This window comes from Fundulus heteroclitus, chromosome 12 (genome assembly GCF_011125445.2).
Source record: "Fundulus heteroclitus isolate FHET01 chromosome 12, MU-UCD_Fhet_4.1, whole genome shotgun sequence".
NCBI classification, from domain to species: domain Eukaryota; kingdom Metazoa; phylum Chordata; class Actinopteri; order Cyprinodontiformes; family Fundulidae; genus Fundulus; species Fundulus heteroclitus.
In genome coordinates, this window is record NC_046372.1 from 43,637,552 (window position 1) to 43,661,290 (window position 23,739).

The 23,739-nt window shown below is 39.7% G+C and overlaps 1 protein-coding gene across 7 annotated transcripts in view; it reads right to left on the minus strand.

The window, feature by feature from the left end:
* cenpe (centromere protein E) overlaps nucleotides 1-23,677 on the minus strand; it is a 55,295-nt gene extending 31,618 nt beyond the window's left edge. For 6 of the 7 annotated variants that reach the window (XM_036144658.1, XM_036144656.1, XM_036144655.1 and 3 more), the window contains exons 1-22: nucleotides 23,537-23,676; nucleotides 19,809-19,921; nucleotides 19,633-19,722; nucleotides 18,326-18,444; nucleotides 16,208-16,327; nucleotides 15,966-16,047; nucleotides 15,805-15,872; nucleotides 15,649-15,723; nucleotides 15,515-15,566; nucleotides 15,283-15,370; nucleotides 14,332-14,461; nucleotides 13,412-13,531; nucleotides 13,162-13,314; nucleotides 12,945-13,086; nucleotides 12,744-12,840; nucleotides 12,120-12,612; nucleotides 10,408-10,464; nucleotides 9,009-9,167; nucleotides 5,579-5,788; nucleotides 4,150-4,353; nucleotides 3,384-3,587; nucleotides 791-994 (exon numbers count right to left, since the gene is read on the minus strand). In XM_036144658.1, coding sequence (XP_036000551.1) covers nucleotides 791-994; nucleotides 3,384-3,587; nucleotides 4,150-4,353; nucleotides 5,579-5,788; nucleotides 9,009-9,167; nucleotides 10,408-10,464; nucleotides 12,120-12,612; nucleotides 12,744-12,840; nucleotides 12,945-13,086; nucleotides 13,162-13,314; nucleotides 13,412-13,531; nucleotides 14,332-14,461; nucleotides 15,283-15,370; nucleotides 15,515-15,566; nucleotides 15,649-15,723; nucleotides 15,805-15,872; nucleotides 15,966-16,047; nucleotides 16,208-16,327; nucleotides 18,326-18,444; nucleotides 19,633-19,722; nucleotides 19,809-19,921; nucleotides 23,537-23,592 — 3,036 coding nt within the window. In that variant the 5' untranslated portion in view covers nucleotides 23,593-23,676. Of the gene's footprint in view, nucleotides 1-790; nucleotides 995-3,383; nucleotides 3,588-4,149; nucleotides 4,354-5,578; nucleotides 5,789-9,008; nucleotides 9,168-10,407; nucleotides 10,465-12,119; nucleotides 12,613-12,743; nucleotides 12,841-12,944; nucleotides 13,087-13,161; nucleotides 13,315-13,411; nucleotides 13,532-14,331; nucleotides 14,462-15,282; nucleotides 15,371-15,514; nucleotides 15,567-15,648; nucleotides 15,724-15,804; nucleotides 15,873-15,965; nucleotides 16,048-16,207; nucleotides 16,328-18,325; nucleotides 18,445-19,632; nucleotides 19,723-19,808; nucleotides 19,922-23,536 lie in introns of all 7 variants that reach the window. The other variant, XM_036144657.1, reaches the window with a different exon arrangement.
* Between the last annotated feature and the right edge of the window lie 62 nt (nucleotides 23,678-23,739).

A 23,739-nucleotide genomic window follows, 5' to 3' on the forward strand; every position in this document is an offset into this window, starting at 1 on the left:
AAAGGAGCATAGCTTAAGTTCCAGGATTTTTGTAGACGCCTGCCTCCACTGGCGACAAGGTAAAATGACACCAGTGTTATACATGCGCATAGGAGAAGAGGAAAAGCACCTGCTGCTGTACAGGTCTTTAGTTTGAAGGCGTAATGTCTTCTGCATTGATGGTGTATGAGCCATAAAAGTGTTCTGCATCATGTTGTGGCCGCTAACTTTAAAACATTTACACAAGAATGATGAGTGGGGATAAAAACAAGAAGGGGTGAGTCCCATCTCAGAGCTCAGGAATGCGACATGAGAATAAAGCGTTTGGAACACGCTTTGAAAAGCATGAGAAAATGTAGGATGACGCCTCGCCTGCTAGACTCCACTAACTCAGACAGGTGGTGAGTCGTCCTGCACCACCAGTCTGAGCTCCGCCATGGGTTCCAGGAATCCAGTCTCCAATTACCTGGGTCCTATCTTCTGAACTCCCCAGGTTCTTGCCTGAAGCCTCATCGAGGTCATTTAGGATGATTTGCATTGTCCAAATGACCTAATGGCCGCCTTCCTTAACTCTCTGCCTTATCGAAACGACCTCACGGCTGCAATCCTCAACCTTTTTATTTTTTGGCTCTTTACTATGTGTAGGAAGCAGGAATTGAACACAACTTTTCCATTTGAAAACTACTACTCTTATTAAACCAGTCGCTCCAGTAAGGGAATACAGCAAGATGAAATTTGCACTATAAAGAGGAATATAACACATCTGTTGGCATTAGTTGTTAGTATTTGATATGAATGAAACAAAACAAACCATTTGGTTATTTTCCTCAAGTTGTGCTTGGAGTTTCTTCTTCTCCTCTGTCAGCTCTTTTACCACCATGTCCAGTTGATTTCTCTCTTCATTGATAGCCATCAGGTCACATTGCAGCATGTCCAGCTTTTCTGCAGAGGATTCCTTCTCAGCGAGCAGCTGGTCTTTTTCTGCTAGCACACTCTGAAGCTCTTCAGGTAGACCCTTTATCAAAGTGTGAAAACAATTCCTCCTTAGCTTTAACTATGCAATGTTAAACCATTAAAAACTTTATTACTTTCTTTTAAAATCAACAGAAGGAGCATAGAAACATTTTGCAGCTTGGATGAAAAATGTATATTTTGATTACTACCATCCAAGATAGATCATTTTTTGTATATTTTCCTGATGTTTCCTGCTTCCGCATTGCAGCCACTTTTACCAGAGAGCAACTCTTAAGCATCAGGGACTCTTCTCTGGGCTCCTCTCTACTTTTCGTTGAACCAGAGAGCTTCTGAGATGATAGCCGGAAGCGCGGCAGCTCTCTGTCAGGAAGGAAAACTAGTCCAATTCCACCAACGTGTTCCGCATCCATCCAACTATCTAACAAACATCGGCTGTCCGGTAAACAAAATGGAAGAACTGCTATGTGAGCAGTTCATCCAAAAGCAAAGGAATTTCACACTTTCACGCAGAGACAGCCTCTCACAGCAGGATGCCCTGCAATGAGCCTAGACAACTCCTCACATTATTTCCACTTCTTCCTGGGACTCTCAAGGAGGAAGAGTCCGCCCTGGACCAGCCAGCCATGCATGGGGGCTTCATGGGAGTCAAAGAGGCCCACAAGCTGAGTAAATGTGCCTTCTGTGAAACTCATCTCCCCTCGCTTCAATGGAGCAACAAAGGGGGAATTTCTTGTCCTCTTCGGAGCGGAGGACCTGACTGGCATCGGGGAAACCGACGGCCAAATCAGAGTTAAGTCTTAACTTTGGCGTTAGACGCCGGAGCAAAGAATCCCTATGTCAAAATCAGCTTTGTTTATTCTCCTCAGCTGTTGCAGGAAGCTGATTCCAGACAACGTAGAGCGGCCAAAAGCCAACACAGGACTCAGTTTCCCAAGCTGAGAGCTCAGAGACTGCATGCAAGACATCGGACCGGCCTGCTCCGACTGCATTTCGGCTGGCTAAGAGCCGTATGTCTGCTGTTGCTAAACAGCTATCCCCTGCTTTCAACTTCTTACAATTGAATGCCCAAAATGAAGCGAACTGACACAGACAGGTTTGAGAGAGAAACAAACAAGGAAAGTTAAATGGTTTATTTAGAAGGTTCACGTAATGCGTTCAAGTGGCTTTTTTAAACACATGGAGCTAACCAACGTAGCTCCCGTTAGCATTCTTCAAACCACACCATGGCTGATGTGATAAGAGTGTGTTTTATGGTTATAACAAACGTTATCTCCACAAGGGTTTTATACATGGATGGGATATTGATGTTTGTGTTTATCCAGTCCGCTCATTATGACTAAAATAACGCCAAAGCTTTTTAAATTTAGCGCCGCATGTCCGCTAACCTAAATGCTATTAGCTTCCGGTAACTTCTGGCTTCCCAGATGCTCAACTATGATTAGTTTCAAACATAAGGTTTATTTTGCTTCGCTATGCTATCGTTTGATAGTGCTATGAGCGTTATTGCTGCATTAATACTGAATATTTATGTCCATTTAAAGGTGCTTTGTGTAACTGTAGGATTAACCTATTTAGCGACTGATCGGTACAGCGACCCCTAGCCACCTGGAGGTATAATTGCATTACTAAGATCGAGCGCCCTGAAAGTTTACTGAGAAAATAAATCTTTAAAATGTTATTTCATCAAATAATATTTTGTTTAACTAAGGATTTGCATTGTGAATGGGTACTACTGATCCAGCAGTGATTGCAGGGCTTGCTGGGGTTCTAATTAATCGTTTATTTCTGTAAATGTTTGCTTTCAATAAACAAATTAGCAAAGTGCCTATGAGCCTTAATAGGACTAGGATTGTTTCTTTCACAGACTACACTCATATGCTCCATGAGCCGAAACATGTAAGGTGTGTTTCACATGTAATTCTGCCACTCAGGCTATTATGGACCATGTTACGTGTTTGGACTTATATTAAAGTTGCCATTGTTGATCTCCAGTCTCATGATTCTCTAATCGGAATCTCCCATTCATGGTGCCACTTCAACCAAAATCCATATTCTAATTCAGATGTAGGAGTGATTCCTACAGTTCATTTTATTTCTGTTAATTAATTCTTGTAGAGAAGTTGTCACTCTATATTCTATGTGTGTGCAGAGTTTGCTGTTAAAAGACCCCCAGTGCATGAATAATCCCTTTCAAGTATTGTTCTGATATCAGCTCTAGAGATCATTTCCACCGGACTATACCTAAAAGAGTTTTTTTTTTAAACATTAGATAACTTTAAAGCAGTGTATAATTGCACAACAACTACTACTCTTATTGAACCACTCGCTCCAGTAAGGGAATACAGCAAGAAAAATGTGCACTATGAAGAGGAATATAACATCTGTTAGCATTAGTTGTTAGTATTTGATATGAATAAAACAAAACAAACCATTTGGTTATTTTCCTCAAGTTGTGCTTGGAGTTTCTTCTTCTCCTCTGTCAGCTCTTTCACCACCATGTCCAGTTGATTTCTCTCTTCATTGATAGCCATCAGGTCGCATTGCAGCTTCTCCAGCTTTTCTGCAGAGGATTCTTTCTCAGCAAGTAGCTGGTCTTTTTCTGCTAGCACACTCTGAAGCTCTTCAGGTAGACCCTTTATCAAAGTGTGAAAACAATTCCTCCTTAGCTTTAACCATTCAATGTTAAACCATTATTACTTTCTTTCAGAATCAACAGGAGTATAGAAACATTCTGCAGCATGAATGACAAATTTATATTTGGATTACTACCATTACTACCATCCAAGATAGATATTTTTTTGTATATTTTCCTGATGTTTCCTGCTTCCACATTGCAGCTACTTTTACCAGAGAGCAACTCTTAAGCATCAGGGACTCTTCTCTGGGCTCCTCTCTACTTTTCATTGAACCGGAGAGCTTCTGAGATGCTAGCCGGAAGCGTGACAGCTTATCCGAACCACCTCATGGCTGCAATCCTCAACTCTTTTATTTTCTTCTTTTTTTTTTTTTTTGGCTCTTTCGTTCGTGTAGGAACCAGGAATTGAACACAACTTGTTCATTTGAAAACTACTTCTCTTACTGAACCAGTTGCTCCAGTAAGGGAATACAGCAAGAGGAATGTGCACTATAAAGAGTAATATAACACATTTGTTGGCATTAGTTGTTAGTATTTGATATGAAAGAAACAAAACAAACCATTTGGTTATTTTCCTCAAGTTGTGCTTGGAGTTTCTTCTTCTCCTCTGTCAGCTCTTTCACCACCATGTCCAGTTGATTTCTCTCTTCATTGATAGCCATCAGGTCGCATTGCAGCTTCTCCAGCTTTTCTGCAGAGGATTCCTTCTCAGCGAGCAGCTGGTCTTTTTCTGCTAGCACACTCTGAAGCTCTTCAGGTAGACCCTTTATCAAAGTGTGAAAACAATTCCTCCTTAGCTTTAACCATTCAATGTTAAACCATTAAAAACATTATTACTTTCTTTCAGAATCAACAGGAGTATAGAAAGCTTCTGAGATGCTAGCCAGAAGCGCGGCAGCTTTCTGTCAGGAAGGAAAACTAGTCCAATTTCACCAGTGTGTTCTGCGTCCATCCAACTATCTAACAAACATCTGCTGTCTGGTAAACAAAATGGATGAACCGCTCCTTCTCTGCACAAAGAACTCAGACTTTCAGCGATCTGCTGCAGTGTGCTTCACGGAAACATGGGTGACCGAGCAAATTCCAGACACCGTACTGCAACGGTTCCAGCTGTTTTATGTGGATCACAGCATGGAGCTCTCAAGAGGAAATAAAGGAGCTGGGATTTGTTTCTATATTAAAAGGAGCATAGCTTAAGTTCCAGGATTTTTGTAGACGCCTGCCTCCTCTGGCGACAAGGTAAAATGACACCAGTGTTATACATGCGCATAGGAGAAGAGGAAAAGCACCTGCTGCTGCAAAGGTCTTTTGTTTTATGGCTCATACACAAATCAATGTAGAAGACATTACGCCTTCAAAGTGTTCTACATCATGTTGTGGCCACTATCTTTAAAACATTTACACAAGAATGATGAGTGGGGATAAAAACAAGAAGGGGTGAGTCCTATCTCGGAGCTCAGGAATGCGACATGAGAATAAAGCGTTTGGAACACGCTTTGAACAAAAGCATGAGAAAATGTAGGATGACGCCTCGCCTGCTAGACTCCACTAACTCAGACAGGTGGTGAGGCGTCCTGCACCGCCAGTCTGAGCTCCGCCATGGGTTCCAGGAATCCAGTCTCCAATTACCTGGGTCCCATCTTCTGAACTCCCCGGGTTCCAGCCTGCAGCCTCATCGAGGTCGTCTAGGATGATTTGCATTGTCCAAATGACCTAATGGCCGCCCTCCTTAACTCTCTGCCTTATCGGAACGACCTCACAGCTGCAATCCTCAACTCCTTTATTTTCTTATTTTTATTTATTTTTTGGCTCTTTCGTTCATGTAGGAAGCAGGAATTGAACACACAACTTGTTCATTTGAAAACTACTATTATTGAACCCGTCGCTGTAGTAAGAGAATACAGCAAGAAGAAATATGCACTATAAAGAGGAATATAACATCTGTTGGCAATAGTTGTTTGTATTTGATATGAATAAAACAAAACAAACCATTTGGTTATTTTCCTCAAGTTGTGCTTGGAGTTTCTTCTTCTCCTCTGTCAGCTCTTTCACCACCATGTCCAGTTGATTTCTCTCTTCATTGATAGCCATCAGGTCGCATTGCAGCTTCTCCAGCTTTTCTGCAGAGGATTCCTTCTCAGCAAGCAGCTGGTCTTTTTCTGCTAGCACACTCTGAAGCTCTTCAGTTAGACCCTTTATCTATCAAAGTGTGAAAACAATTCCTCCTTAGCTTTAACTATGCAATGATAAACCATCAAAAACATTATTACTTTCTTTCAAAATCAACAGAAGGAGCATAGAAACATTCTGCAGCTTGGATGAAGAATATATATTTGGTTAGGGGGAGAATTGCCTACCAGCCAGTCTTTTTCAGGCTTAATCGCTAGTTGGTAGTTGTTTTTCTTCTTCTTTCTACCCAACAATAAAACTAGACCACAGTGATGCGTGGTCACAAAGCTGCCCTCGTGCACGGCACAGTAGGCTATATCAGACAGTCAATCAGATATTATGGGAGATACAACAGGCCCCTCATTATAAAAAGAAAAAGTAAGAATTAACCTGGAGTGACTTAAAGCAGCAAAGTTGCTGGAAAGAAAGGAGTAGACTAGAATAAATGTCTGCAGGATGCAGCCTGTGCGCAAAATTGACCAGCTACGTTTTAACCGCCTTTTTTTTAAGTGAGTCCAATCATCCCGGCCAGTAATGGACCGAGTAGCATGACTACAGGTTAGCAAACACTGCCTACATGGTATCATCCCAGACTTGGCAAGATATTATGTTTGTGTTTTACATTAAAGGTTACACTATGTGTATAAATAATTATTTTAAAACTTGTCTTCAGAATCAGAAGCAAGTTTAATCGCCAAGTAGGTTTGCACTTACAAGGAATTTGACTTGGTATTGATGGCGCAGACAAAAAATAAGAATACAGTGAAATAAGTAAAAGGATATATACACGGAAGCTGTATACACTCAGCAGCCTGTGCGTCAATGTAACACAGAAGCCTGTAAGTCCTAAACGGGGGAGAGAGACAGTGTCCAGTTTCTCGGGCGGCTCTGGGCCTTGTTCATAAGGCCGGTAGCAGATGGGGAAAAAAACTGTTCTTGTGGCGTGAGGTTGTGGTGCTGATGGACCAGCAAAGCAAATTCAGGCCAGTTCTACCACCAGTGGCACCTAAACAGTCATTCATCTAGAGTACAGAATAGAGCAAAAAATGCACTTTCTGAACACTGTGTGATTGAATAATTCTGTGCACTTTTCAGTTTCAGACTTTTTTTGTAACAGGTGCAGCTGCTAAGAATACAGCATTTATTTTTGTTTGTTAACTGGTTTGGCCAGTGTCATTGTTATGTGTGTAAAGCATAGCCAAGGAAGGAACACTTAAGTTAATTTTTTATTTTTTTTTAATCAAGCTTGCTTAATATTGTGCTAAGCATACGACTTCAAAATATTGTTCTTATTGTGTATTAATTCATTTATTTGTATTTCTGTTAAATTTTGGGGTCTGTGTTTTTATTCTTGTAGTATCGAAAATGCTATCGAGTATCGAATATTTTCCTGAGTATCGTATCGAGTTAAAAATTTTAGTATCGTGACAACCCTACTATCTTTTACTTCTTGCCTGGGGACTCTCAAGGAGAGGGTTTGCGCCAGCTGGCCATGCGGGCCGCATGGAGCTCAAAGACTTAGAAGCTGAGTAAAATGTGCTTTCTATGAAACTCATTTGCCCATTGCTCCTGGGGCAACACAGGGGGGAAACTTATCCTCTGCGAGCGGTGGCCCAAAGTGAAGCGAACTGACACAGAGGCACAGACAGGTTTGGCAGATAAATAAATAGGTAAAGTTAAATGGTTTGTTTAGAATGTTTACGTAATGCGTTTTCACTGTATTTTTAAACACATGGAGCTAACCGATGTAGCTCCCACTAGCTTCTTCGAACCATGCCATTGCTGATGTAATTCGAATGTGTTTTAAGGTTATGACAAACGTTATCTCCACAAGGGTTTCATACATTGACGGGATAGTAGTGTTTATGTTATCCGGTCCACTCATTACGACCAGAATACAGCCGAAGCTTTTTAAAATTAGTGCCGAATGTCCGGTAGCATAAATGCTATTAGCTTCCGGTAACTTCCGCTTTCCTGGATATACAACTATGGTTTGTTCCAAACTTCAGGTTTGTTTTGCTCCACCATCTTTCGATAGTGTTATGAGCGTTATTACCGCATTAATATGGAATATTATTGTCGATTTAAAGGTGTTTTGTATAACTTTAAGATTAGCTGATTTTAGCGATCGATCGCTACAGCAACCCCTAGGCTCCCGGAGGTATAGTCGCATTAATAAAATCGAGCGTTCTAGAAGTTTACTAATGTTTAGTGAGAAAATCATTCTTTAAAATGTTATTTCATCAAATGTTTTGTTTAACTCAGGATTTGCATTGTGAATGGGTTGAAACACATACCAAATGTTCTGAATAAGTTAAGCTAATTTAACCTCAATTCACATTCTTCAAGATTAACTTTGGTTCTTTAACTGAGATCTGCAGTGAACCAGGATTCACTGAATTATTCTGATGATGCTGATGATCAACCACTTTATTTTTTCTTTTGTTTCTTTCGTGTGTACATAGTTCCTTAGCTTCTTTTTATCTTCGTTTTCCTTAGTGAGTTTTAGTTAAGTTTCACTAGCCTCCTAGAGAGGATTTGTTGATTCAAATATAGCATTAATTCAGATAAACAGCATTATATAGTGATCTTCTCTGGATGTTCATTTTATTTCTGTTAATAAATTATTGAACTTGAAGACAAGTCGTCACTCATTTATTCTATATGTGTGCAGAGTTTGCCGTTAAAAGAACGCCAGTGCTCGAATCATCCCTTTCAACTATTGTCCTATATCAGCTCTTGGGATGATATTCACCAGACAATACCTAAAAGAGTTATTTATTAAACATTAAATAATGGTAAACAGTGTGTAATAGCACAACAAGCATAAAATAAAGCAGAACCCTTCTAATGTACTTAAGAGCCAAGTTACACTGCTTGCTGTTCCAAGGGGGGTAAGTGATACTTGCAATAACAGCATTGTAAAGAGAGAGAGAGAGAGGGGGGGGGGGGGGGGGAGACCAGAAGCCTTCACCCCTGTTTAGTAACATCCGTTTCTTTTCACAAAGATGGCTTTGTTTAGTCCCCCTTCAAATCAATTTTCTTCAACATTATGTTGCTCTTCTGTGCTTGGCCATCCTTTTGGCCAATAGCTAGAGGACCCAGCACAGACGAGCTACATCAGCAGAGCTACACCAGCGCTTACTTTTTTAGCAATGAAGATGTTTGCATCTTAAGTCTTTAGAGAGGAAAAAAAAACAGGAGAATATTTGCCATTAAATTTGCTGGAAACAAAGTAGTTAAAATGTACCTCTTGTTCCTTTATGACCTTATTCTCCAGACGTGTGAACTCGTTCAAATCCTTTAACTCTTTCAGTTCTTCAGCTTTTTCCTTCTCTAATCTCTTAGTGTGTTCTAGGAAGATCCCCAGCTCCTGTTTCAGATAGTCTCGCTCAGCAATAACCTTTTCCTGTGGAAAAGATGTTTAAAAGTCAATAACTCCATGTAATCTGCTGGGTAGATGAAAAAGTTAACCAATCTGTTTATATGATTTAGTGAAAAATTTAGTAATACAATACATTTACATTATTTTGCCTTTGTTGGAATACACCTTGTCTTTGTAAGTAATGAAGCCTATTTAACTTTATTAAAAAGTATCCCTCTTGGTTTTCCCATTGAAACCGTCATCCCTATGACTTTAAGTCAGATAAGACTAAGACAGGGCCTGCAGGGAGTGCAAGTCTTTAGGTTCAGTTTCTTAAAATACAAAGCAATCAGTTAGTAATGCATTTGTTAGTGTGACTAATGCTGCTCCTGTCACTCCTAGGAACGGTTCATGGAATTAACGTAAAGAGCTGGTGTTAATACGGCTTCCATCAATGAGATCTGAGGAATGGTAGAGGTTCACTTTAGCGTGACATGTTCTGACGCCATCTGGTTAACTAAAATCTGACCATTTGACCCTCTGAGCAGTGCCTATTCCACACTGAGGATAATGAAGACAATTCACATAACATTTAATGATGTTGAAATTACCTACCGAGCATTGCCACAAGAGAGGCGTAATTGATTAATCTGTTGACTATTGTCTCCATTAACTAATTAATTATTGGATAACAAAAGGCTTTTACAGGATTTAAACCACCTGAAGCTAAAACTATGCATATTTACATAGATTTTTCATCTTTCATGTAAATAATTTTTGTACAGTTTTAGCACAATTATGGGTCTGACAGGGTTGTTTTTCCAGCAAATGGTACATTTTAGAGTATATTCTAGTTAATGATTATGTGATTATTGATTTAGTTGATATGAGTAATCAGTTGAATTGTTTTGGCCCTACTGTATCTAGAAACTCTTAGTAACTCAGCCCTTCAGAGTATGTCCTACTAGTAACCCATCCTGCATTTCTTTCTGTCTGCCCTATTTCTACATATTCTGCCATAAAAGAACCTGACATATAGTCTTCCTTTCAAGTAGCTTATTGTTTACTTTGATATTAAAGTCATCATTATATGCTCATTTGTAAGTCAATTTTTGATGAAAACGTCTGATGAACAAATAAACAAAAATGAAAATAAATTGTGGGCTTAATGAACACATTTTAATTGTAATGGTTGCCCTTTGCAGCAATTACAATATTTTGAGTTTTTAACATATCAAAATTGCTAAATTGGAAATGCCTCAAAAGCAGATTTGCCGATCATTACCTTCTCTGCAGCCAGGAATTCACACAGCTGAACACTGTCTGCAAGGCATTTTCTCATCTGGAAGGTAATACATTAGGATTAGAGTTGAAACCTTTACATTTGATAAAAAAGTGTTTTTAATCTTTTAATGTAGCCATCTGACAAAAAAAAGGGGGGATAGTGTAGAAATAAGATTGTCGTTTAGCCACAATAAGTAGGGTTGGCCTTAAGTGCCACCCTACATATGGTGACCTAGTGGTTAGTGACCTAAGTGTTTGCATTTTGGAAAGGCTTCAAGGGTCGTTAGTTCGAAACTCCATCCATCCATCCATCCATCCATCCATCCACTTCTGCTTATCCGGGGTCGGGTCGCGGGGGTAGCAGCTTCAGTAGGGAGGCCCAGACGTCCCTCTCCTCAGCCACTTGGGCCAGCTCCTCAGGAGGAATCCCAAGGCGTTCCCAGGCCAGCTGAGAGACATAGTCCCTCCAGCGTGTCCTGGGTCTCCCTCTGGGTTTTTCTCCCAGTGGGACGTGCTCAGAACACCTCACCAGGGAGGCATCCTAACAGGATGACCGAGCCACCTCATCTGGCTCCTCTCGATGTGGAGGACCAGCGGCTCTACTCTGAGTCCTCCCGGATGACTGAGCTCCTCACCCTATCTCTAAGGGAGAGCCCAGACACACTATGGAGAAAACTCATTTCGTCCGCTTGTATCCGGGATCTCGTTCTTTCGGTCATGACCCAAAGCTCATGACCACAAATGAGGGTAGGAACGTAGATCGACTGGTAAATCGAGAGCTTCGTCTTTTGGCTCAGCTCTCTCTTCACCACAACGGATCGGTACAGCGCCCGCTTCACAGCAGACGCTGCACCAATCCGCCTGTCGATCTCCCGCTCCATCCTCCCCTCATTCTCACACTATCTAGTGCTGTGCTGTATGAATTACAAACAACATTGCCATTAAATGCCTAATAACTACAACAGAAGCCGCTGAGTATCATACATACACACGGAGGGAGAGGGAGACAAGCAACCGAGCCATCTCTGCCAGCCAGGAGGACCGAGTAGCTGTTGGACAGCGACTGCAGTCTTTCTAACATAACAGCAAAAATAAACTTCACTGTTACATTAAATTAACTTACCTGCTGTCTAGCAGAATGCATGTAACCTCCATATCAGTTTTAAATCCCCGCTCCCTCATGAATTATTTCCACCTGATAATAATAGCTGTGCCAATATAGACTGATTTTTCCTGATTACTACTTTTTCCTTTCTTGGTTACTTTCTCTTCCCTCTGGGCAAAGAGTATGGATAATACACCATTTCAACAGAAAACGGCAAATGGAATGCTCTCTGGTCGTCTTTGCTTGTTTTGTACTCCTCCTCAACCGACAGTCCATCTTCATACAGAAGCCAGATAGGGAAAATGTGTAAGGCTGACAAGTTTGGCCCCTTTTGGCTACTGAAATCAGAAATAGTGTCTTCCAGTGGGTGCATCGACACCTATGTATTTTGAAACTACTAATTCTAAGTTATGAGAATGTTTTAGTTTTTGTTGCGGCATTATTAGACTTTGCCAGAATATGTATTTATAAAAACAATGCTTAATTTTTGCAAATTAAAAGCCAAATTAGTTACACACTGTCCCTTTAAGAAATTGCAACCACCGATAACACTACACACAACATTACTGCCCCAAAGAGATCACCCATCGATCTAAAAACCAGCCTACCTGATCAGACTCTGTATGCTTCTGCTCCTCCAGTTGTCTCTCAGGGTCCGATACTTTTAACTTCAGCATGTCATTGCATTCCAGCTTCTGCTCAGTTTCAGTTTCCAGAACCCTCTTCAGTTCAACAAGACTATGTTCTGCTGCTTGCATTTGCAACACAGCCTCTAGCTTTAGCTTAGTTTCACTCTGCAGCTGAAACTGCAGATCTTCAATTCTTTGCTCCATAGTCTGCATTTTTTCCAAGGCGTCCAACTTCTCTTTAACTTCATTTTGCAGCAACACTTCTGTTGCTTGCGTTTTCTTTACAGCTTCCAGTTTCTGCAAAGCTTCTGATTGAACATGCAACAGCAGCTCTGCTACTCGACTTTCCAACATTTCTACCTTTTTTACAGCCTCCTCTCTCCGTTGACTCTCGATTTCAAATTGCCAGTCAAGGTTAGATATTTTCTCTGACTGTGCACATATTCCATCAGAAGAAACCAGGCCTGTGGGGCTAGAAAAAGATAAAACATGTGAATTTTAAGAAGACGCTCCAGCACCAAAGCCTGGTATCAGTGCAGTCAAGGACTTTGTGATGCACAAGTGATCTAGAGAAGAAAACTGCCAAGCTGCTAACAAACACACCTTTCTCCAAAGCTGCGAACAGTCACAGAGCTCTGACTCATCTCCATTTCATCTGATGGCTCCTCTGGAATCTCCCAGTGGGGATAAAAGTCCTCATCTGTCAAAGAAAAGCAAGCTTGTGTCCATCATTTTACACAAACTATTCGAACAAATTTAAGTTCTCTTTGCATGTTTAGATTTTATGTTGCACTGCATCTTCACCTGTCTCTGAGGAAAATAAGCGATCAGCTTTCCTCTTCCAGCCAAAAGTCATGTTCATGCGAGGCATCCCATCATCATTAAAGGCAGACGGATGGGTATGTTTAACCATCTTGCCCCCCCATGTCACCCTACGTTTAGGCATCTAATGGAAAAACAAATTTTGCATCTTTGTTCACACAGGCAGTGCAGAGAAAGGTGTGCTTAAACTGATAGTTACCTTTGGATAAGAGACGGGGTTGGAACTAGTGACCAGCAGTTTAGTAAGTGTTTTAATTCTGTCTTCTTGTTCTCTCTGAAGCTGCTCTTTTTCTTCGAGCAACTGAGCGAGAACTTCTTTTTCTGTCACTGCGGTATGTGTAACTGAAGACACCTGTAAGAAATAAACGTGCATGTCAATCCAAGAGATACAGAGAATGAATAAAAGTTAAATCCAAAGTACCCATTGATATTAGTCAGTCATTACTTACCTTGTTAAGTTGACACTTGAGGTCTAAGATCTCATTACGATACCTCTTGAGCAACGCTCCATCACCCAATACCTCTGTCACATGAGGGTCATTCTTCATTTTCTTTGCAGTGCTGGCAAACTATTAAAAAAATAATTAATTAAAAAAACTGGTATGTTTCACAGATATACTCAGAGCTGAAAAAAAAACAACATGCCTCAAATAGTTGGGAGTACTGCAATAACTAACATTTCTATACACAAATATTCTACTTCGAGGCTTTGTTAAGTTTTGTTTAACCATTCAATGCACTTTGTTCTGGCCAGGTAGTTATTTGTGTTGCACAATGCTGTCACTTTTGCCAATGATAGCCTATGGGCCTGATATGTGGATCCCAGGAGAGTGTATCGCATAAGGGAGATGGGAAGTGACAAAAAAAAGCCCCAGAAAATGCCAGAAAATGTCTAAAAATGTGGGATCAATTTAAACTTGACAGAAAAGAAATCACAGTGCTGAGTGTATAGCCAAAATTGATTAGCTTTCCATAATAACATGTCTTTGATGCTGCAATAGCTGAGCAGGAAACATCCACTGCAGCATTTAAACAATATAATCTTGATAAAAGAAAAAAAGATTGAATTGTTTACTTGCATTTGTCTTCCATGTATTTCTATTACTCATATTATAAAATTGACAATATGTCGATTTTTCAGTTACCTACTTAAACTCATATTACTTAATGTCAGAATAATCGACAGAATACTTCATTAATAAGACAATTTGATGCAACCCTAGTGGTATATGTTTCTAATCATTATACAATTTTATTAAAAGAACAAATCTAAAAAACACATTTCATTTTGGATCATATAGAATAAAAGGTGATGTTTGCAATTGTGCAGTAACCTGTGAAATAATAGAGTTATAACATCACAACAAACCTGAAGAGTGCTCAGAGTCTCATCTAGAGAAACTGGAGTGATGGTGCTAATGATAACAGTCTTAGCATTGCCTCCCAAGGAGTTCTGCAGGATGCGGGTCAATTTGCTGTCTCGGTAATTGGTAAAGCCCCTGGAGAAAATTTATCAAGTAGCACAACAAAATCCAGCAATCAGTACATTCAAAAATAAATGGTTTATTGAGAACTTGACAGAATCTTAATTATATTTAATACAATGAAATGTGAAATAAGCCATACTAGCCAAGTTCAATTTTATATGTAGATTTCTTTTACATTGAAAAGAATTTTACCACCTGATCCTGGTTTTTATTTCTGTTACGTGGTTCAACGTTATATTAAAAACACACATAATGTGGAGCAAGTCCTAATGTTTTAATATAGCAGACAATATTAAGACCACATCATAGCAAGACTAAGTAAGGCAAGAAGAAAGCACCACAGCCTTGACGTAAAACACGGAGGAAACGCAACATGACTGTTCAGATTGTGGTCATATCCAAATTAGTACCACATATTGAAGTGGCACAAATCAGATTTTTTTGGGGGTGAAAAGATCAGAACAGGGTCGTTTACACTGCCGGAAAAAGCACGGATATGAGTTGCATATAGGCAAAAAGATCCGATTTGAGTCGCATTTCCCTGCAGTGCCAAGTTAGCCCAATTGTTGACTCAGTAAAACTGATATGTTAACAGGTAAAGAACAGAGCAAGACAACCCGATTGAAGAACACTTAAGCTTCATTGATGATTTCACAGTAACAAAATCCAGAGTGAAGGCACAAGAAAATGTGTTCCTTTAAAACTACATCTGAAAAAGAGTCATTATTATTGCCAGTTTCAAGTCTGCAAAAGCAGAAGATTGTGAATACAAGCACAGTTTAAATAATTAAAGTATGAATAAAATCTGTACATATCTGAATATTTTTACTCACTTCTGGCTTTCATCAGTGAGTTTCTTGATCACTTGTCCAAGCGTAAACAAACTGAGGTTGATATTGCACCCTTCTTTTAAACGAGCGCCTATGGATTTAAAAAAAAATGTGAGAGCTTTATTTCAAATGAACCAACTCAAGCTTAAACTCAAAACAAGATATCTGACTGGGTAAGCCGTGTATGGGGCTAAAAAGACAAATCAAAAGAAAGATAGAATTCAGTCCACTTTACCTTCCGCCCCCGTTTGACTGGCTCTCTCAGATCCAGCTAGATCCACTAAATTCTAAAATAAAATAAAAAAACGCTTAAAGAATAAACGTTTAAAGAGTGCAATTTAATAGGAAACAAAATAAAAAGAAACTTACTAAATGGGAAACAAAAATGGCTCCATCAGCATTTTCCCCTAAAGCTGGATCAGTCCTTTCCCTGCTCTCCAGTATCTAGATAAAATAAGTTATACTTTAACAAAAATATTAGTCACAAATTCTCCTTGTTACGCTGCTTACAGAAATGTTACGTACCATTCGAAATATGGTGTGTGACCGACTGCTCCACTGGTTCATTTTAGTCTTTCCATAATGACGGTTTGCTGTGGAAGCACATTATTCAAAAAGACACCGTTTACATGCAGCTAGCAGTTAAAGCAACTCCTGAAGAGCTATAGCAAACCATAAACTCTTACTCTCTCCCTTCCTGATCCAGGCGAGAGCTTGTGCAGAAGATGTAACTAGCTCCTCTGTCAGTTCAGCCACATAGATGGTTTTCTGCACAGACACAAAACCACAATGATCACCAAAAAGGGGCCAAGCCTGTTAAATTATGTTATGATGTGCTGTGCCCACACTATATGCAAATAATAATTGCCTTTGTACTCTGTGAGGGCTTTAAATGTCAGAACAGAACAGAAACATCTAGCTCACTTACATCGATTGTTTCCCGAACTTCCAATGGTTTTCTCTTCCAACTATCAACAAGCAGGTCCGTCACAGTTTCATTGTATATTTCCATGTAAGACACTCGGAGAAGAAATTCTTTGTTTGGAAACTTGAAAGCAGAAAGAAAGCAAGATTCAACAGTAAAGGCAGAGGAAACTGTAAATAGGTACATGGAATAAATGTACAGTATTTTTATTTAAATTATGTAGTAGCTTACAACAACTAACCAACAAATTGCTTTAGATTAACAAAACAAAATATTCAAAAACTGCTAAAATGCCACAGTGCAATAAAAAAGGCCTTGCACATTCAAAGGGTCTTAAGTTTAGACTTCAAAAGACCCAGGCCAGTAACTGAGTGGAGTTCCAGAGGGACCTGGCTACAGAGTCTGGGTGGCACAACTGAGAAGACCCAGTAACCCCAATGTTTACGAACTGCTAAAAAAAGTGAAAGGAACACTTTTTAATAGGAGTATAATATCAAGCCAGTTAAACATCTGGAATATTGATCTGATGAGCTCAGTAGTAGAGAGAGGTGTTTATCAGTGTCAGCCGTTCTGGTATTAATGAAAATAACAGGGGTAACAATGAAAAACAAAAAAACAAAACAACAGGAGACATTTTTCACCTCTTTTTTACTTTTTTACCATTTTTATAAGGTGCATAGCCACGTTATTTGACTTTTTTAATTTTATTTATATGTCAGTAGCTCACTCTGGTTGCATACAGATTATCACATCCTGCTGACGTATTAGTTGGTATTTTGGTGTTTTCTGCTTTGTTTTTGCTAAATTTGTTAATAAATAAAGCCTTTCGTGTTTATTTACGATTTTAACAGAAGTACGTAATGCGCAGCAGGAGTTAAAACAAGGAAGCGGCTAAAGGCTATTAGCATCTCCCAGTGAAAGAATGGTCCATGATCCAGTGCAAAAAAAAAAAAATATGATTGCAAGAGGGAAAAGACTGGAATGTCGCTGGGAATACAGTATGAACATTTGTGTTCACTGAAGCGGACGCCAAATCTGCAGATTGCTCAAATGTGACTGCAGAGTTGACTGATGTGAGTAAATGTTCTCATATAAGATGCTGTTAAAGTTTTTGTAGTTTTGATAGTCCTTCCACTATTAGTGTATATAGCTTTATTTTATCATGATCAAACTATTTTTGGTCTTTTTTTCTTTTTCTATAAGCACATAACATGGGTATATACCTTGAAGCAGTTTTGCATTTGACCATTGTCAACATCACTACTGGTAGTATGAGGTGAATCCTAGACCCTACAGAAGTTGCACAGGCAGTCCAACTCCACCAGGATGGCACATCAATATGTGCTATTGCTAGGATTGCTGTGTCTCCCAGCGCAGTTTCAATGTGTGGAGGATATTCTAGGAGACAGACAGTTACTCTAGGAAAGCAGGACATGGCTATCAGAGGTCCTTAACTAATGAGCCGGACCGGTATCTGGTCCATTGTGCAAGGGGTAACATGAGGAGTACTGCCAGAGCCCTACAAAGTGAGTGCACCCTGATGTTGCCAAGCATGCAAAAAGCGTGTGGGGCCAATGCAAGCTACTTAAGACTATTGAGTTGCTGCAATGATATTTCAGAAAATGGACCAACCTGCTGAATCAGTTTTACTTTCTCTTTGACTTTGGACTACACCCTCTGTGGGTTGAGCATTTTCAGATGCATCAGATGTTCCTTTTGTTCCCAACACATTACCAATTGCATATCAGTAAGGCTATGCAGAAGAGTTTTTTATAAAGTGTTCCTTGAATTTATCAAGAAATAAAGACACTGCTCAAAAAAAAAAAAATAAATGAAAGAAGAATTGGGAAGATTATCTCGGCGATCAACCCCACTAAATATCTTAGGGTCAATAAATTATAAATTCAGCGCACTGTTGTCCTAGACCACTAAGAGTAGTTTTTTTAACAGTCTCATTTACTGACACAAACAAATGCTCTCAATTATACACTAACTGGAGTTGTGTGCTTTGCTAAACGCCACAGCGACATGTGACAGTATATAAGGCTGGAATCAAAGTCAAAACTTGCCAATTGCTAGATGACAAACCTTTCCAATGAGCAAGACCCAAAAAGAACTTACATTTTTAATAGTTTGGAAGACATCATCTACAGCCAAAGGAATGACTCCAGGATTACGATCAGAGCCCATCATTGTGAATGTTTTTCCAGAAGAGGTCTGACCATAGGCAAATATTGTTCCTTCCAAGCAAGCACAACAGACAGGAATCAATGAAAGCCACATAATTAAACTGAGTGGGATACATCTATGTCTAAATGGGACATTCCTCAAATGACATCACATTTGTCTGAAGACAGCCCTGTTTCCCGGCTGGTCGGACAAGAAGAGTGCAAACTTGAATGGCCACAACCTCGAACACTGATATTTTTTGGAACATGATGACGTCCCAGGAGCTTCATTTGAACCTGCTTTAAGCGAGAAACACAGCAACAGCTTAAACGTTGGTTAAATCACTATTTTTGCGCGGCCTAAAAAGCAACTTCACGTTCAAAAACAAGCCCAAGAAAACGCAATCACTGACTCGCGAAAGTTACAAGTGACTTCAGAGAAAAGCAAACCCATAGTTGCTTATTGACGAGAATACACTGAGCCATATTTTCAGTAATTGTGCTCAGATACAGCTCAAACTGTATGACGAAGCCGCAGGGTTTAAAAGTTCACGGCTCACCATATCTGTTCTTACACTGTACGGCCCGACGCTCTGACGCAATTTGACTGCTCTCACTGTAAAAACCACACGTCTGACTCAACGCCGTAGAGAGATGCTGCTTGTCGGACTCGTCTATATGGAAGCCAAATGTAAATAGTAGAAAAAGAAAAAGACGGAAGTGTCATGCTCACTGTTAAATATGAGGCTCACTAGAACGAAACGCGCTGCCTTGGCTATTCTACGAGTTGCTGCTCCGTAGTTTGACTCCATGTCACATGTACCGCTGCCATGCTTCTCTCTCCATTGCTATGTTTTCATATGAGAAGAAGAAGAAGAATCATCTTGTTTGGTTGGGGGAAATAAGTTTGTAGACACTGGTAACTCTGCTTCAAATGCAAGATGCATGATCACTTCACGAGGGCCGACTGAAATTCAAACAAGTTTGATGTTCATCCGACCGTACGATTCCTGATCGGGAGGTGGTCGTGAGAGGCTAATTGCCCCTCCTCACCCCCAGTATACTACACAACGCAGGATGCACGATGAAGCTGAAGTTTGTAATTTGACGTCATTTGAGGAATGCCCTATTCATAGTAAGTGTCACTTTATCATTGCCCCATAGGGAAATTTGCCTTGCAGCAAGGTGTTTAAAAAAAAAAAAAAAAAAAAAAGCCTAAATTGACAAAGCTATCACCTCAATCTCATTTCCATCACATACCATTGTAGCCTTCAACAGTGGATACAACCAGAGGTTTTGCAATGTCCATATATAGCTGGCTTGTAGATTCTTCTGCTGTAAACACTCGGTCTGCAGACAACAGAAAATTGGACAGTAAATTCATGTCACTGGGTCAACACACACACCACACCCACACCAAATTATTTAAAGCATACCAAAACTAAAGCTCTTGCTGGAATTTCCATCATCAATCTGACAAATGGATTTTTTGTCAGCTTTCCAAAACAGCTGAACAGGCTGGGCCTTTTCTGAAGCAGCTTTTTCTTCCCTGAGAAAAGAATAGCAACAATGAAGAATATATATAAAAAAAAAAAAACACCATAAAGAGATATAGACAGAGGTACAAATAAGATCAAATTGCATATCTATATTTTGGAAACGAGATCAAAATGACAAAAGTTTTGTTTTGAAATCATATGGCTGATATACATAATTTTCCCATTTAATTAAGCCCAAGAAGCAAAAGCGCTGAGAAGACCTGTTCTTATTCAAATTTTTATTATTTACCTGGCAAATGAATTGGGTATTTGGACACCTAAACATATACAAAATACTAAACTTTGGACAAAGATGTGCCTGATGAATATTTTCATATCCTAACGGGACTGAACATGGGCGTGACCAAACAGCTTTACCGCGCCTGCTAAACTGAGACAGACCGACCAGTATATTGTAGAAATTTAAAATTTGGTATATAGGCAGAACACTCAAAATGAAGAGGGAAAAATCTTGGAAATATGCCCTAAAACCAACAGGAAGCCAGTCATTTTGGGTCCAAGGGTCATTTCTGTCTGTTTCACATTTCTCCTTTAACAGAAAAATACAAAACACAGAGCTGGTGTAGTTATGGTACAAACCGAAGTGTAAGGAGCCCCAAAAACACGTTCAATAAATTTTAAAAAACAACTGAGGTGGTAAAGGGATTATAGAGAAAATAATTAAATGCATAATTACAACAATAAAAAGATACTAGACATGATCTTTTCCAGTTGAAAGCAAGTCTGGGCTTAGATCACTGGACAGGTTTCGCCACTTAAATGTGCACTTAGACGGTGGTTACCGTGCAGCTGAGCAGACATGCTCAACCTGAACTATCTTACATATCCGTATTAATATGGTAACAACAACCTTAAACCAAACTTTGGACCAGGCAACTAAAGCTTAATAGGCAACTGATGTGGAATGGATACATAGCTTTGAAACAAAGACCAAAAGACGGATAAGAAAGACGATAAAACTATTGCTAACAAAGAAGTGGTGGCTAAAGCTAACACTAGACGAGGCAAAACAAACATGGCTGCTCTTAACATGAACTCAAATCTGGACGACTTGGAAGCTGTCCAGTCCAGAGAGATGTATTTGCAAGGGTACTCTGGGAAATTCGTGAGTTAAACAAGACTGTTTTGCAGAAAATTGACTCAATTTGGGCACAGCTCCAAACTTCCACCAATGGAGTGAAGTTTTCAACTTTTAATGTAGTTTTTAACTCTCTAATTTATCTGTATCTGGTCTATGAAAGTCTGTCTCTTTCTCACTGTGATCAGGAGGAAACAGTGGTGTATCTGTTTTTGTATCTAAAAACACACGTCTGATGGCCAGCTGGTGAGCTGCCACTGATGTGCGTGTTTGTTTCCATGGAGAATTATGTATACATAAAAATAATTACCAATCACTACGCGTACAGCATCTAACTTTACATAAAATGTTGGTACACTGCAGTGGTGGCCAGTATTTTTTCTCCTCCTTCCCCCCATTGAAATAAAGAAGCTCTTTTTTTTTGCTGTGACAAGTTCATTGAGTGTGAATAAAGCACTGCCATAACAGTTGTGACTAGTGTTGCGCCGATGCCATTTTTTGGCTCCGATACCGATACCCGATACCTGGCTGTGCAGTATTGGCCGATACCGGTTTGAAATTGATGTGTGTGTGTATATATGAAGAACTGCATACTACTTAGGGTAGTACTTTTTATTGCCTACCTGGAATGGGTGACAATAGTTAAACTTTTGGCTCTCAAAGGCCAAAATAGTGCATCATTTGTGAAATTATAACATGTATAATAGTAGTGCAACAGCAAGACAGTAAAATTACATTAATAATTGAATAATCTCTTTTAAACCCTGAGTTTCGGCTCTCAAATGCCAAAATAGTGAAACTTTCATGAACTTATATAAAATGTATAATACTAGTCGGGAGAGAGAAGGCTGCGTTCAAGTGACATACAAACATCAAAATGGTATCGGTGCCCTATTTGTTGGTACTCGCCGATACTGATACCACCATTTTAGTGCTGGATCGGTGCCTTGTCTGATACTGGTATCGGTGCAACACTAGTTGTGATGCATGTTTTTGTCTCTGTACCTTTCAAACTGCAGTCTGAAGCTTATTGTTCTTATTAGCATATTTAAAATGAAGTTTTGATACTTGTGTAACATTTGTTATCATTGTCATTTTACTATGTAAATGGAGTAAGAAAAACAATATCAGCATTAAGAATCAGCCCCACATATCGGTAGGGCTAGGTGTCACGATGAGCCGATTCGATACGATTACCGATACAAAGCTCAGCTTGATTTGATTTGACTTCAATATCGATATTACTTATATTAAAATTTTCAATGGTGAGGTCGTGGCCGAGTGGTTAGAGCAGCGTGCTTGCACTCAGAGAAGGATGCAAGTACCTGGTTTGATCCCCAGTGCCGGCACTCTGGGTCCCTGAGCAAGACCCTTAACCCCAGATTGCTCCCCGGGCGCCGCACAGTGGCAGCCCACTGCTCACAAAGGGGATGGGTTAAAAGCAGAGAACACATTTCGTTGCTTTGTACTTTTGACAGTGCAATGACAATAGAGTTGAATTCTATTCTATTCTAAATTAATGCTCAAAGTCATTCAAGCACCAAAACCAGTCAAATATTATATTTATGTTCAATTTATTATACACCACTATATTAACAGGAAAATAAAGTGCATTTGGTTCAATGCATTTAACGTATAACAGAATACCCAAACGTCTCACATTAGGGACTAAGGCGCTTCTAAAACCTGTATGGTGCGCTGTATTAATGCTCGCTAGGGCTTGGGAGGTATATCGATATTGAAAGCCAGAATATCAACATTAAATATCGATATCAATCTTTGTATCGATTTTTATGCACAGCCCTACATATCGGTATCGGTTAGACTGATGTATCAGTATTGGCCTTAAAAAACCTGCATCGGTCAACCTCTACTTTTTCAAAATAAAACAATAATCCCTGTGAAAATAATAATAACAATAATAAACTCAACTCAAAACGTTCTTTTTTCTAATTTATTGAGTAACATCCATCACAGCCTATGTGACAGGACGGTTCTAAATCTGAGCAAGCTTGGTGCAGATAAATCTTCAAAAGGTTATTTTATTGCTATAATCTGGTTTAGAACGTAAATTTGGACATATTGAATGATAAGGACAAACACGTAAAACTGACATTTTTGCGGCGAGAAAAGGGTGAAAGAGACACGCCCTTGCTCCATCCTTGGTCAGACAAATATAACTGTTTTATTAGTGTTGTTAATATTGTTTGACTCCCAACAACTAAACCACCGAGACAGAAACACGACAGGCAAGGTCCTCCTCCCGCTCCTCCGCGCCCGATCAGACCATCACAACAACGACATGGGTAATTCAGCCAGTATTACAGAACCTACAGCATGGAGGGCACGAATGTGCGGGTTTAGGTCGCCTCTCCGTAGGTTTTTGCAAAAATGGTGTTTAGTGTAAAAAGGCTAATGTGGCATAGAAAAGCACAAACAGTAGGACGCAGACTGACATGGTGTTAACTGTCGGCTTAGGGAAAGACAGCAAATCGTCTTCTGTGTGACTTGGCTTTTAAAAACTCACCTCGCAACAACAGGGCGAATACGGACACAAACTTTAACAGCTGATTCCGCTGCCATGTCTTCTCGTCGTAAAACACACAACTCGACGAAAAAGGACAATACATACGAACGTTGAAGTAACGCGGAAGACTAAACAGTTTGAACATGTGCAGCTTGGATTTGATTGGATAACGTCATCACGCTGACCTCTTCTTCTTTTCCTTT